This window comes from Silurus aristotelis, assembly GCF_946808225.1.
Source record: "Silurus aristotelis genome assembly, chromosome: 10".
Classification (NCBI taxonomy): Eukaryota; Metazoa; Chordata; class Actinopteri; order Siluriformes; family Siluridae; genus Silurus; species Silurus aristotelis.
In genome coordinates this window covers 3,390,886-3,406,436 of record NC_139583.1, presented here as the reverse complement: position 1 = coordinate 3,406,436, position 15,551 = coordinate 3,390,886, and the positions used below count along the sequence as shown (strand labels likewise).

The 15,551-nt window shown below is 40.3% G+C and overlaps 2 protein-coding genes across 2 annotated transcripts; both read left to right on the top strand.

The window, feature by feature from the left end:
* Window positions 1-3,367: 3,367 nt before the first annotated feature.
* LOC310732074 (extracellular calcium-sensing receptor-like) lies at window positions 3,368-6,644 on the top strand (the record flags this gene model as incomplete). Its single annotated transcript, XM_083552313.1, has 6 exons — window positions 3,368-3,567; window positions 3,742-4,033; window positions 4,143-4,946; window positions 5,023-5,247; window positions 5,333-5,456; window positions 5,737-6,644. 6 exons carry the CDS (start codon window positions 3,368-3,370, stop codon window positions 6,642-6,644), a joined length of 2,553 nt encoding a protein of 850 aa, XP_083408439.1.
* Window positions 6,645-9,192: 2,548 nt separating this feature from the next.
* On the top strand, window positions 9,193-12,305 carry LOC310732072 (extracellular calcium-sensing receptor-like; the record flags this gene model as incomplete). The annotated part of the gene is made up of 6 exons (XM_083552311.1): window positions 9,193-9,392; window positions 9,543-9,834; window positions 9,966-10,769; window positions 10,846-11,073; window positions 11,152-11,275; window positions 11,398-12,305. The coding sequence occupies 6 exons, from the start codon at window positions 9,193-9,195 to the stop codon at window positions 12,303-12,305; spliced, it is 2,556 nt and encodes an 851-aa protein (XP_083408437.1).
* Window positions 12,306-15,551: the final 3,246 nt, after the last annotated feature.

The window sequence follows — 15,551 nt, the reverse complement described above, 5'->3', positions numbered from 1 at the left end:
TCTCTCTCAGGCAGGGGGCACCTTACTTAACCCCTGCCTGGAGCTGTGGAGGCCCCTGAGGGGGTACAGCTCTAAGTCTCTGGTCTCTCAGCTGAGGTGGTAGAGACCATTCTCTAATCCAGAGCTCCCTCTACAAGGAGGTCGTACTCTAGGATGCATATTTAACCTTGGTTCCCCGAGGGAACGAGACTCTGCATCTCCAGGTCACACTCCCTGCATCTCTGCAGTGCCTTCTTCTCATTTCAGAAGCTAGTGCCATCTCCAACGCACATGCTTTTTACAGCTTCCTGGTCATGACATCACCCCACCTTTCCATTAGACAGAATTCACATGTGGTTCATAGCGTGTTCCTGTGGAAGTGTTACTGATGATGTCAACATGTGTATGGAAGCGATTGTGGGATTCATGTTAAAAATTTGAGGATGACACTTTTTCTGTAGAAAACCACCATTAGAACGTTTCCCAACCAGAAGCTGTGGGTGGATAAAACTCTCAATTTTCTTTGCAGAACATCAGTGCTCCCTGCCCACTGTTGTCATGTTACAAAACTAGTCTCAAAACTTTTTGTTACCACCTTGTAGTTCAGGTGTGGATGCAAAATAGATTTTAACCAGCCCCGGGGTCAAGTCTAGGCAGGATGGCGAGACTGATAGAGCCTGCAAATTACCTTTAGAGAAGTCAGAGCTGTGAGAAAAAACATCTTTAGAGTCAGAAGCTTGACAGACACTGACTCCAGAGGTTCCCCTTCAGGAACTCGAGCTGCATCAACAATGCTTTGGGAATTCTTCTGCATTGTTCATGCTCTGAATGTGTAATCAGTCCAATGGAAAGTGTGACATCATCGGCAGTGTGATGTCACAACGAGGAAGCTATAAAAGTACATGGAGTAAAACTGGTGCTAGCTTCTGTTTTTTGAGGAAGTGCTCTGTGTGTGTTTGCCCTCTATGGTAAAGGGTAAATAAAAAAAACAAAAACAAAAGCAACTAGATGAAAGAAGATGAAGCATTGCTTCATCCGTGTGTTCCTCCCAGCCCCTGCTATACTTCGAGGCAGGGGGGCCATACTCACAACCTGTGTGTAGGGAGCGAAGCATGCTAGTTCGGTTCTCGAGGGAGCCGACTGCACAGATTGCACTCATATGTCGATGCAAACGCTCGACTCCTGAAGAGCACTCTTTGAAGAGGAGAGTTCTAGCCCCACTTTCGCTGAGGCAAAGCAGTGTTCGAGGGCCTGGGGCTCGCGAATTGACCTGGCAGAAGAGATCTGGAGACGGGCTTGTCCCTTTCGCAAACCTTACCAGCCGGGTCCAGCGTTCTGTTGCGAGGTTTGGAAAGCACGCGTTTCGCGAATTTTTTATTTTTTAGAGATAAAAGCGCTCAGCTCTGCCTCTCTTCCTTTGAGGAGGGGTGGGAGTGGAGGTCTGCGAGCCTTGAGAGACAACCCCTCAGCTAGTCCTTTTTGACAAACTATTTGAGGTAGTGACCCATGCTGTAGCCAAGCTTGAGATAGACCGAGGTGTCTTCATTCCTAAAGTGTCGCTATACTCTGATAATAGTTAGACTAAAATAGTGTGGTTAAGGGATGATGCCCCAGGTTTAAGAGGCTTCCCAGATGCTGCGTCGTCCCTACTAACCCCGGCACTGCCCACCAAGCGCCTTCAAACTACCTTGGCACTGGTTGGCAAGGCTTATGTTTCAAGCCGCAGACTGTCTGCACACCATGGCTGTGCTGCAGGCCTATCAAGCTGACCTGCTGTGGGAGCTAAACGTGGGAGGCACCTCAAGTGGTCAGGAAGTCCAGGAGCTTTGCTGCCATTGGCCGGTCCATGAACCACAGACTTTTGAGTTCAAGATGATGACCTTGAATCAGGGTGTCCCAAATCAGGACCGAGGACTGGTTTGTCACGATAGATCTGAAGGATGCATACTTTCAGGCATCCATCTTTTCAGCTGAAAGTTCCTGAGGTTTGCGTTTGGGGCCAAAGTGTGGTCTTGCCCTCTCACCCCGCACCCTCTCAAAGTGTGTGGATGCGGCACCGGTCCCGCTGAGAATTCAGGGCATCCGCTAAATTATATTGACAATTGGTTGATATTGGCTTGATTGTAGAAGCTGGAAGTCCATCATAAAATGTGTTTTTTGCCCACATGAAGGAGCTGGGGTTGAGACTGAACACCAAAAAGAGTGTGCTTTCTCCATTACAGAGAACCACCTATCTAGTGTAGTATGGGATCCGACCCTTATGCAGGCGCAGTTGTCCCCTGCTCGTGTCGAATCCATCCTCATGGCCTAGAGGAGAGAAGAAGGCCAGTAAATCACTGTAAAGCTGTTTCAAAGACTGCTATGTCTGATGGCAGCAGCATTTAAAATGGTTCCACTTGGCTTCCTGCACCTGAGACACCTCCAGTGGTGGCTAAGGGCCCAAGGGTTCTCTCGAAGGGGCAATTCACTCCATACGATCAAGGTCATGCGGCGAGCCCTACGTGCCTTAGATGTGTGGAGAGATCCCATGGTACTGCCGCAGGGCCTCATGTTGGGAGTTTCTGATCGTCACATAATGCTTAAGACAGATGCGTCCCTCACCAGGTGGGGGGCAGTCATGAGTGCCTACTCCACCCAAAGTTTCTGGGAATGGCTCCATCAGATGTGGCATATTAATTGCCTAGAGATGCTGGCCATGCTTCAACCTTTGAAGCATTTCCTTCCAGACCTCAGACGCCACCATGTGTTGGTCTGTACCAACAACACTTTGGTGGTTTCCTGCATGAACCACCAGGTGGGTCTGCAATCTCGCCTCCTGTACAAGCTGCAACATCAGATGCTCCTGTGGGCCCAGAGGAAGCTGATCCACTTGAGGGTAAGGGGTAGGAGGATCTGGTTGAGGGATGCATGTAGTCATTATTTTATATATTGAGGAGGTCAGCTCAGTGTGGCCAAATAGTTTTTTGCAGTTTATGCGAAGAATAAACTGCATATACAGTATATTTATATATTGACAAAAACCATCATGCTAAAAGTGTGGGGGCTGAAAAGAAAAACTACTGTCTATATCACTGGGACACTAATAGACCAGGTGGTCTATAAAGAGTTAGCATTAGCAGCCTCATCCTTCATTAATAATTTAGTTCTCTTGAGAGCCAAATAAAAAATGCTTATCAAAACCTGTTTATAACAATAAAAAAAAAACATATAAGAAAATAAATTTTTTACAGAGATTTGAAGAACAGTGTAATATAATTCTAAATAAATCAGGACAATACAATGAGGTAATGCACTTCTTAAACTCACACCCAAGAGTATGGTAAATTGGGGAGTTAAACTGTTATATAAATGGTTACATATCTGTCATTGTACAAAGGGAGCAATGAGAATGAGGTTCCTGCACACGTGGCTTTTATTTACTCAGGTGAGAGCAGTCGATCCTCCCTGTAGCTTACTAGGTCTGCCCAATCCACCTCAACTCAGCAAAGATGGTGATGTATTAATCGGTGGCATTTTTTCCTTCCATGTCAAATGGGACCAGAAAATACAGGTCTTTACATCTGGGCCACAACAACCAAAATGCATAAGGTGAGAGCACATTATGATAATTTAAATTTGGTAAAATGGAATTGAATTTTTTTATAGGAGGTACTGATTTTAAGAAGATCAGGAATATTTTAAACATTTACAGCTTTGTTTAATTTATTAATGCTGACAGGTTTCACTGAAAAGCTGTGTACTTTAATTTTCTTCATTCTAAAGTGTGAGTCTCCGTGAATTTCAAACTGCACAAACAATGGTATTTGCCATTGAGGAAATCAACAATAGAACTGATATTCTTCCTGGAGTCAAACTAGGTTATAATATTTATGATTCCTGTGGATCAGTGGAAATAACTACAAGAGCCTCCTTGTCCTTAGTTAATGGCAATGAAGAAAATAAATCTGTAATGTCTTGCTCAAAACCTGATAGAGTTCAAGCAATCATAGGAGAAACATCATCCAGCGCCTCTATTGCTTTGTCTGTAGCTATGGGACCTTTGCACATACCTGTGGTAAGATCTCTTCTTTCTTTCTCTTTTTTAAATATAATTAGATAATGCTTTAAATTGTATTTTTTTAAACAGAGTTGGAAAGAACATGATTGAAATCTATTTATTGCAGGTCAGTCACTTTGCTACATGTGCATGTCTAAGTGACAAGAAAAAACATTCATCTTTCTTCAGAACTGTTCCCAGTGATTATTTTCAGAGCAGAGCTTTGGCTAAGTTAGTCAGGCATTTTGGCTGGACCTGGGTAGGAGCTATATGCAGTGATAATGACTATGGGAACAATGGCCTAAATGAATTCATCATTGCAGCCAAAGAAGAAGGAATCTGTGTTGAGTACTCCAAAGCATTCTTTAGGACGGACCCCCGAGAAAAAATTCTGAAAATAGTCCAAATTATTAAGGATTCAACCTCCAAAGTTATTGTAGCATTTGTCTCAAATGCTGACCTTGCTGTTCTTCTAAAGGAAGTGGCCTTACAAAACATGACTGGGTTTCAGTGGATTGGAAGTGAGTCCTGGATTGCTGATCCAGTTAATATCCAGTGGCAACATCTGCTGAAAGGATCAATGGGTTTTGCTATACCAAAAGCTCAAATCAATGGACTACATGAATTTCTGACCAAACTTAATCCAGCTTCTGATCCAACTATTTTAAAAGAGCTGTGGGAGACGATATTTGAATGTAAGCTTCCCACACAAGAAAATGTTAAGATAGAACAAATGTGCAAAGGTAATGAAAGTCTCAGTCAAGTTCAAAACCTTTACACAGATGTTTCAGAGTTAAGAGTTGCAAATAATGTTTACAAGGCTGTTTATGCTGTGGCTTATGCACTGCATAACGCATACGGTTGTTCTAAGAGAGAACGTGAACAAGAAGGTCTTATTGCATGTGCAAACATGACTAATAAACCATGGCAGGTAAGTGTAACAATATAGCCTGAAGACTAACAAATGCTTATAATTTTTACTGAAAGGTTTTAAATGCTTTATTTAGGTGGTAAATGAGTTAAAGAAGCTCCATTTCACCACTGCAAATGGAGAGGATGTATACTTTGATGAGAATGGAGACCCTGCAGCAAGGTATGAACTGCTGAACTGGCAAAGCAAAGATGGTAAAGCAGTGTTTGTTAAAGTGGGCTTCTATGATGACTCTCTGGAAAGACACAATCAGCTGTTATTTAACAACATTAGTATAACCTGGGCACACAACAAATCACAGGTAAATAAAACTACTGTATCTATATCAGCAAATCATTATATACTAAAATGTTATCATAATTATATACAGCAAAAATTGGTTTTAGGTGCCAGTCTCTGTGTGTAGTCCAAGTTGCCCCCCAGGCACCAGGAAGGCTGTGCAGAAAGGAAGGCCAATCTGCTGCTTTGACTGTATACCGTGTGCAGAGGGTGAAATCAGTAATATAACAGGTACAATGCATAGTGCAGAACTATCCACTATTTAATTTTTTTATTCTGTTAAAAGCAATCAAAAAGGGGGAGTGGTAGCTCAGAATCTGGGTTACTGATCAGAAGGTTGGGTTCAAGCCCTGGTATCACCAAACTGTTAATCTTGGGCCCTTAAACATTCCCTCTGTGTCCCAGGGTACTGCATCATAGCTTTTTCTGCTCTCTGACCCTAGCTTCTAAACATGCGGAGATGCGGGGAAAACTGTTTATAATATGTTTATAATTTTTTGATTTTCTACAGATTCCATAACTTGCATCAAGTGCCTACCTGAACTGTGGTCTAATAAAAAGAAAACTGCCTGTGTCTTAAAGCTGGTGGAATTCCTGTCATTTGAGGAAATAATGGGAATCATCCTTGTAGCATTTTCTTTGTTAGGAGTTTCTTTCACCATTTTCATTGCAGTAATTTTCATTAAACACAAGGACACACCGATTGTTAGAGCAAATAATTCTGAATTGAGCTTCTTACTCCTGTTCTCTCTGACTTTATGTTTCCTTTGTTCGATAACATTCATTGCTCAGCCTTCTGAGTGGTCCTGTATGCTGCGTCACACAGCTTTTGGGACCACGTTCGTCCTCTGTATTTCCTGTGTTCTGGGGAAAACTGTAGTCGTGTTAATGGCCTTCAGAGCTACACTTCCAGGCAGCAATGTCATGAAATGGTTTGGGCCTCTACAGCAGAGACTCAGTGTAGTTGCCTTCACTCTAGTACAGGTCATCATTTGTATACTTTGGTTAACAATATCTCCTCCCTTTCCCTACAAAAATATGAAGTATTACAAGGAAAAGATCATATTAGAGTGTAATGTAGGTTCTGCTATAGGTTTCTGGGCTGTGCTGGGTTATATAGGACTTCTGGCTCTTTTATGTTTTATTTTGGCCTTTCTGGCCCGGAAGCTACCTGACAATTTCAATGAAGCCAAATTCATCACATTCAGTATACTCATATTCTGTGCGGTTTGGATCACCTTTATTCCAGCTTATGTCAGCTCTCCTGGAAAATTCACTGTAGCTGTGGAGATCTTTGCCATTTTAACATCAAGCTTTGGGTTATTGTTCTGCATATTTGTTCCAAAGTGTTATATCATCATACTGCAGCCAGAGAAAAACACTAAAAAGCAGATGATGGGTAAAGCACCTGCTAAATGAAAATTTTAGATACCCAATATAAAAGCTGGGTGTTCATATCATATTTCTAGAGCAATCTCTCGTTTAAATGAAAGGCTTTTAAATAAATTTTAAAATGAATAACTATTTTAATAAATACAGTCTAATAACTTCTACTGTCTAATTGTGCAGGACCTTTTGCATAGGGTTAGTTTTAAGTGCATTAAGTATGTTGACATAACCATGGTGTGGGGTTAGCACACTACACATGCAAATATATAATAAAACCTTTTTGTTGATGAGGTAACAATTCCCAAAATGTTTTTCTCTTTCACTATTTTTTAGTTATACATACAATGCATAAACTAATATGCTGATAGTGTGAAGGCACTTTCATGTACATGGGCATTATTTTTTATTTGGTAGTATTACTAATTTTTATGTAACACGACTGCAAGTAAAGGAAATAATGTATAAAAAGGAAAAAAAATTATTTCATATAAATATCCAAGGCAACCAACCAATAATCATAAACTAGAAACAGGCAAAATTAGGCAAACATTGTTACTAGAGCAATGCAAAAACATGAACCAAAACAAGTTTAAAGACTGTTCAAACAAGAAACAAGACATTAAATACTTGTTATATGTAACAAGCTAATCATGATACTTCAAAAAGACAAGACAGAAACAAAGGAATTATATACTTCAGAATGTATGTTCTGAAGTAGCAGCTCTAAAATTGGGTATAATAACACTAAAAGGTCGCAACCATAAATTTTCCCTAAAAACTAGAAAATTCTGGCTGTATCGACTTTATTTTTGGCAGAGGAACACATCATGCAGCCCCTTTGTCCAGCAGACCTTGCAATTTTTTTTGTCAAAAATGTGCTTGTTCTGGCTTCATGGTAATGGTACCACACAGTTGAAAAGATGTTTGGTAGTAGTTTCCCTGCTGCCATTTTCTCTGAAAGGGGCACTAGTTCTGACACTACGCTTTGATGAGGGAGGTTAGGTGTTTGGTGTCCTGAAACTTGGAAATTAGTCACATTTTGCTTGAGGTCACTGCTCACCTAAACAACAGTGGTGGCAAACAGTGTACAATATCCCGTAAGGATGCTGAGAAGGAGCCCTTTCTCTTTGTTAGAATTTTGCAATGCTCCTCCACAAGGGGACACCCCCCCTGGTCCTGGGTGCACCACTCTCAGCACATTCTTCTTGGACAAAATGATCATCATCAAGTCTAGCCTCTTATTGGGCTCCTGACAATGGCGAGCCATTCCCCAGTCCCTATGAGGGGGCACATGACTTGCTATTGTCTGTCTTTGGGCTTTACAACACAGCAAAATCAGACTGGGTGGCCGACAGCCCCGAATTCTGTGCATGGCAGGGGAGAAATTTATGAAACGCATCTTTGTGTGCATCACCTGACCCTTGTAACCACCATATTAACAGACTTGCCAGATAGGCCAAAAGGCAAGATGGTGGCTTCCAGGAGGAGCAATTTTTCCCTATCCTTGAGAGCCATAAAGTTGAGTCACAGTTGTCTCACCACAGACACCATATCAGCCATAGAATGTCCGATGGCGCAGGCTGTTAGCTTGGTTGCACAGAGAGACAGATCCGTGGCTTAACATATCTCTGAGAACACCTCCTCACTAATGCCCCTGCTCAGGTCTTTTAGCAGGTCAGCCTGGTATAACTGCAAAAACAACATAGTGTGGTGGTTCCAAATGAAGAAGATGGACCATGTTAAAAGCTACCATAGTGGTCATGTGTTCCTCATCTTTGCATCAATGAGGTCAGCTAAGTATTCTGTTATGTGATACTAATGCAAGCTAATGCGTGTTCTTTGTAAAGGAACAAAGTTTTTTGAATATAAATATCTAATGCAAACAATTCAAATCAGCAAGCATTATCATAAACAAGTAACAGGCAAAGTTCAGCTGATTAAACATTTTTAAGGCAAAACAAAATTTGTACATGAAACGAATCAAAATCAAAGATAGGCATATCAAGAAATGTGTAAACAAGCAAAGGATTTGGTTACATGTGGTGAGCTGACTAAAATGTTTAGTAAAGACAGAAACAAAAAGGTATATATACACTCACCTGATTTTGACATTGAAGTCAACAGCTTTACTTGAGACAACATAAGAATATATGAAGAAAGAAACTAAGCAAGGGAGAAATCTCTGGCATTTTTACACAGTACACAATTAAATGCAAGTAATATAACATTGTGCAGGCTTTTAGAACATTAGAGATTGTTCTTGGTTACAATAATAAGGGATCACTCAGTAAAGGGTTTACCGCCACGTCAATACATGAAAACAAAGTTTTAGCTATCAAAGACACCTAAATGAATAAATGAATGAATGCAAAAAATAAAAATAAAAAAATAAAGATTGTTATTATGTTCAGACACTGTCATTAAGCCCACTGGGTCTATAGACTGGTTATATTTGTATCATACAATTAAATGAGGTAATGCAATTTGTAACTCCACACCCAGGGGTCTGGTATATTTGGGAGTTGAAGGGTTATATAAATGGCTAAATAGCTGTCATTGTATTTAGGAAGCAATGAGAATGAGGTTCCTGCACACATGGCTTTTATTTACTCAGGTGAGAGCAGTTGATCCTCCCTGCAGCTTACTAGGTCTGCCCAATCCACCCCAACTCAGCAAAGACGGTGATGTACTAATTGGTGGCCTTTTTTCCTTCCATGTCAAATGGGACCAGACAACACATGTCTTTACATCTGGGCTCCAACAACCAAAATGCATAAGGTGAGAACAGATTAGGATAATCAAATAGGATCAGGAATTTATTAAAATGATTTATCGTATTATCGTCTACAAACTTAAAGTATTTATTGTATTAATTCATACAGGGTTTGCTGAACTTCTATTTAGTTTTATTTTATATTTTCCCTGTAGGTTGAGCCTCCGTGAATTACAGAATGCACAAACAATGGTATTTGCCATTGAGGAAGTTAACAATAGAACTGATATTCTTCCTGGGGTCAAACTGGGGTACAAAATTTATGATTCCTGTGGATCAGTAGAAATAACTACAAGAGCCTCCTTGTCCTTAGTTAATGGCAATGATAAAAATACATCTGGAATGTCTTGTTTAAAACCTGATAGAGTTCAAGCAATCATAGGACAAACATCATCCAGCCCCTCAATTGCCATGTCTGTAACTGTGGGACCTTTGCACATACCTGTGGTAAGACATCCTCATTAATCTGTATAAAAAACATCTTTTATATAAATAATCAAATGTTTCAATTGTAAAATTATTGATGTCTGTTATAATATACATATGTGAATAACATAATTGAAATATTTTTATTGAAGGTCAGTCACTTTGCTACATGTGCATGTCTAAGTGACAAAAATAAATATCCATCATTTTTCAGAACTGTTCCCAGTGATTATTACCAGAGCAGAGCTTTGGCTAAGTTAGTCAGGCATTTTGGCTGGACCTGGGTAGGAGCTATATGCAGTGATAATGACTATGGGAACAATGGCCTAAATGATTTCATCAGTGCAGCCAAAGAAGAAGGAATCTGTGTTGAGTATTCAAAAGCATTCTTTAGGACGGACCCCCGAGAAAAAATTCAGAAAATAGTCCAGATTATTAAGGATTCAACCGCCAAAGTTATTGTAGCATTTGTCGCAAATGCTGATCTTGCTGTTCTTCTAAAGGAAATGGCCTTACAAAACGTGACTGGGTATCAGTGGATTGGAAGTGAGTCCTGGATTTCTGATCCAGTTAATATCCAATGGCAACATCTGCTGAAAGGATCAATGGGTTTAGCTATGCCAAAAGCTCAAATCAATGGACTACATGAATTTCTGACCAAACTTAATCCAGCTTCTGATCCAACTATTTTCAAAGAGCTTTGGGAGACGATATTTGAATGTAAGCTTCCCACACAAGAAAATGTTAAGATAGAACAAATGTGCAAAGGTAATGAAAGTCTCAGTCAAGTTCAAAACCTTTACACAGATGTTTCAGAGTTACGAGTTGCAAATAATGTTTACAAGGCTGTTTATGCTGTGGCTAATGCACTGCATAACGCATACGGTTGTTCTAAGAGAGAACGTGAACAAGAAGGTCTTATTGCATGTGCAAACATAACTAATAAACCATGGCAGGTAAGTGTAACAATATAGCCTGAAGACTAACAAATGCTTATAATTCTCACTGAAAGGTTTGAAATGCTTTGTTTAGGTAGTGCATGAGTTAAAGAAGCTTAATTTTACCACTACAAATGGAGAGGATGTATATTTTGATGAAAATGGAGACCCTGCAGCAAGGTATGAACTGCTGAACTGGCAACAAAGCAAAGATGGTAAAGCAGTGTTTGTTAAAGTGGGCTTCTATGATGACTCTCTGGAAAGACATAAAAAGCTGTCATTTAACAACATCAGTATAACCTGGGCCCACAACAAATCACAGGTATATGATTATCTATATGAGCAAATAATAAATTACTAAATTGTTACCATAATTTAATACAACAGAAATCCTTTTTAGGTGCCAGTCTCTGTGTGTAGTCCAAGTTGCCCCCCAGGCACCAGGAAGGCTGTACAGAAAGGAAGGCCAATCTGCTGCTTTGACTGTATACCGTGTGCAGAGGGGGAAATCAGTAATATAACAGGTATTATGCATAGTGCTTTGCTTCATTAATTGTTCAAAGTTATTTCAAAATGTAATTTCGATAATAATTGCTAATAGAATCTAAATTACCTCAACTAATATAAATGGGGTTTTTTTTCCCAGATTCCATAATTTGCATCGGATGTCCACCTGAACTGTGGTCTAATGACAAGAAATCTGCCTGTGTCTTAAAGCTGGTGGAATTCCTGTCATTTGAGGAAATAATGGGAATCATCCTTGTATCATTTTCTTTGTTAGGAGTCTCTTTCACTATCTTCATTGCTGTAATTTTTTTTAAACACAAGGACACACCGATTGTTAGAGCAAATAATTCTGAACTGAGCTTCTTGCTCTTGTTCTCTCTGACTTTATGTTTCCTCTGTTCACTAATATTCATTGCTCAGCCTTCTGCATGGTCCTGTATGCTGCGCCACACAGCTTTTGGAATCACATTTGTCCTTTGTATTTCCTGTGTTCTGGGAAAAACAGGGGTAGTGTTAATGGCCTTCAGAGCTACACTTCCAGGCAGCAATATCATGAAATGGTTTGGGCCTCTACAGCAGAGACTCAGTGTACTTGCCTTCACTCTAGTACAGGTCATTATTTGTATACTTTGGTTAACAATATCTCCTCCCTTTCCTTACAAGAATATGAAGTATTACAAGGAAAAGATCATATTAGAATGTCATGTAGGTTCAGCTTTAGGTTTCTGGGCTGTGCTGGGTTATATAGGACTTCTGGCTCTTTTATGTTTTATTTTGGCTTTTCTGGCTCGGAAGCTACCTGACAATTTCAATGAAGCCAAATTTATCACATTCAGCATACTCATATTCTGTGCGGTTTGGATCACCTTTATTCCAGCTTATGTCAGCGCCCCTGGAAAATTCACTGTAGCTGTGGAGATCTTTGCCATTTTAACATCAAGCTTTGGGTTATTGTTCTGCATATTTGTTCCAAAGTGTTATATAATCATACTGGAACCAGAAAAAAACACTAAAAAGCAAATGATGAGTAAAGCATCTGCTAAATGAGCTTTTTATCAAACGTGTCTGTTCAAAGTCTTATTTCAAGACCAAGCTCTAGTTTAAATGAAAGGCTTTAAAATGGTTTTGCATAAAGAGATACTATTTCAGTAATTACATATAATAAAATGCTATTTAATGTCTAATTTTGCAGTACCTTTCACATATGGTTAGTTCTTAGTGTATTCAGTATGTTGACATAACCATTGTGTGGTATTCCATATAACTTGAGACACAAAATTATCCCCTGTCCCCTGCTTTTTGCCATAAAGATATCCGGCTGGCATAGCGCATATTCCAATGAAAAGTGGAGAGATCAAGTATCCATACAGGAAACTAAATCAATTTCATAACCTTTGGGTTCAACTTCACTACAAGGAAAGCTCATTTAATCTGTGAAATATTCAGCAACTAGGCCCTGTCCCAAGTCAGTAAATTCTAGCAGACTGCACATATAATATAAAATAAAATCCATTTTGCTTGTGAGGTGAACATATCCAAGGCAAAAAAAAACAAATCAACAGGCAAGAACAGAAACAAGAAACAGGGAAATAATGTTACTAAGGCAATACAAGAAGCTGAACCAAAGCAAGTTAAAATTCTTAAGTTATATGTATATGTGTGTGTGTAAATATATAGGATGGTGAGAATGATAGAGTACCCAAATCCCAGATTTTCCTCAGAGAATTTATAGCTACGAGATATAACATCTTTAGAGTCAGAAGCTTAAAAGGTACTAACTCCAGTAGTTCAAAAGTGGTACCACCCAGAGCCTCAAGCACTAAAGTGAAATCCACTGTTTCTCTGGTGTTCAGTTTCAGTCACTTTGCTCGACAAATGAAGCGGCTGATTAGGGTATGCTTGCCTACAGAGTTAAACAAAGCATGACAATGAATAAAAATCTATGAATAATCCTTTGAATAAAATTATCCTATGAATAAAATCACCTGGTTCTGAGCCACAACTTAAATGGCCTCTTTTAGAGGTTGCTCAATGGTATTACTATGGATGCAGTCGCCATGAGATCTAAAACCCTTTGAAGGTAATGGACATTAACCTCCTGGCCTAGGTTGATATTCTGTATTGCATTTAGAATGGTTTTGACCTATGCGTTAGGCAGTTGTGCCTGCATGTGATCGAATTCCATACAGACTCCATGTTAAAATGTTGGATGTTGAAATGCAAGCTTTTGAAACCGAACAAAAATTAGCCAGTTGTCTATGTAGTTTAGAATTCAGGTGCCCTGTAATCGCAGAGGTGCCAGTACTGCATCCATACATTTCATGTTTGTGTGGCGTGATATAACTAGGCTGAATCTGGAAACCTTTGCTCCTGAAAGCAAACCTCAGGAATGTCTATAAGTTACGTATGTAAACCTAGTTCCCTGAGGGAACGAGACACATCATTGGGAACATTCCCAAAGTGTTTTGATGCAGCTTGAGTTCCTAAAAGGGAACTTCCTGAATTGTTGCAAAATTTTTATATGAAAGTACACGTCCTTGAGGCTAATTTACCACACATCCAATCCCTGGATTGGATCTGAGATACACTCATTGTGTCTGTCAGTATTTTGAACTTGTATGTTCTAAAGTAGTGGCTTAACCCACAAAGGTCAAAAATTGGATGCAACCCCTAATCTTCCTTGGTAACTATATACAAAGCTGTATCAATTTCTGTCTGGCAGGGGAAAACATTATAAAGCATCTTTGTCCAGCAGAGCTTGCAACTTTTGTGTCAACAAATGCACTTGTTCTGGTTTCATGGTAGTGTGTACCATGCCGTTGAAGTGCTGAGGATGATGCGGAAAACTGTACTATGCAACCATTCTCTATGGTCCTTTCAACCTATGGAGACATGTTTGGCAGTAGTTTCTACGCTTCCAGTTTCTCTGAAAGGGGCACTACTTTTGACACCATGCTTTGCTGGGGCAGATTTGGTTGTTAAATGCCCTGAACCTTGGCAGGAGGCAAACAAACATATAAGATTTCACTGGAGATTGCTGCCCACAAAAAGATTAGTGATGGCGAATATTGTACAATGTCCCCTAAAGGTGCTGGGAAGGAGATGTTACTTTCTTATAAAATTTCTCGCATTTCTCCCTGAGGGGACACACTTTCATGGTCCTGGGTGCACCACCTTCAGGACTTCTTTTTGGACAAATTAAGCATCTTTAGGACTGGCCTCTTATTGGGCTCCTGAGAGCGGCGAGCCATTCCCCAGTCCTTTTGAGGGGGCGCATGATTTGCTATACTTTGTTTCTGGGCTTCACACAACAGCAGAATTGGACTGGGTCAGGGCTGTGCCGCCTGCATCCCCGAGCCCTGAGCACAGTGGGGAAGTTTCAGACTACTATATAAACAGACTCGCCAAATTTTCAGAATGGCAAGATGGTGGCTTCCAGGAGAAGCAATTTATTCCTATCCTTGAGACCCGTGAGTGTGAGCCACAGATGTCTCTCCACAGCAACTATAGCAGACATAAAACGCCCAATGGCACAAGAAACAGGCAAAGTACAGGAGATCGTCAAATAACATCCAGTATTTATGGCAAAAAAAAAAAAAACCTGGACATGAAACAAATAAAAATCAAAGACAGGCAAAATCAAGAAATGTAAAACATTGAAACAAAGGCTTGGTTATATGTGGTGAGCTAACTATAATCTTTAGCAAAAAAAGAAACAAAGAGGTACATATACACACGTGAATAAGACATGGAGTCAAGTGAGCTCTGACCCCGAAAGGAGCAGGGAGACCAGAGTCCAAAAGCATCAGCATCCAAAATCCATTTGCTGAGTGTCTGCTTGTTCGTAGAGAGACCTTTCCTTGGAGGGCCATAGCTGATGAACAGCTACTTCAACTGTTTCCACAGTTCCATTCTGTGGACATATATGTCCTGTGCTCGCACAGACAATTAAGCTTCTCCTGGTCTGGGGTGTTATACATAGGCAGGAATAATGCCCAGAGAATAACAGGTCATGGGATGACCTAGGATACCTTAGGGACATACCCTTAGTAAGGGTAGAGGAAGGCACTGGCCATGCCTGAAGTAAATTCTAGCAAAGAAGGGCCACAAAGAGGGCCTCAAGTCCCCTACTCTCTTAAGAGAGGAGATGGCCAAGAGGAACACAGTCTTTACTGTGAGAACCCTCAAAGGCACCTCGGTCAATAGCTTAAAGTGAGGCTCCAACAGGGTCTATAAGACAATGGCCAAGTCCCATGCAGGTACTCTAGATCGTACCGGAGGCCTTAGCTTCCT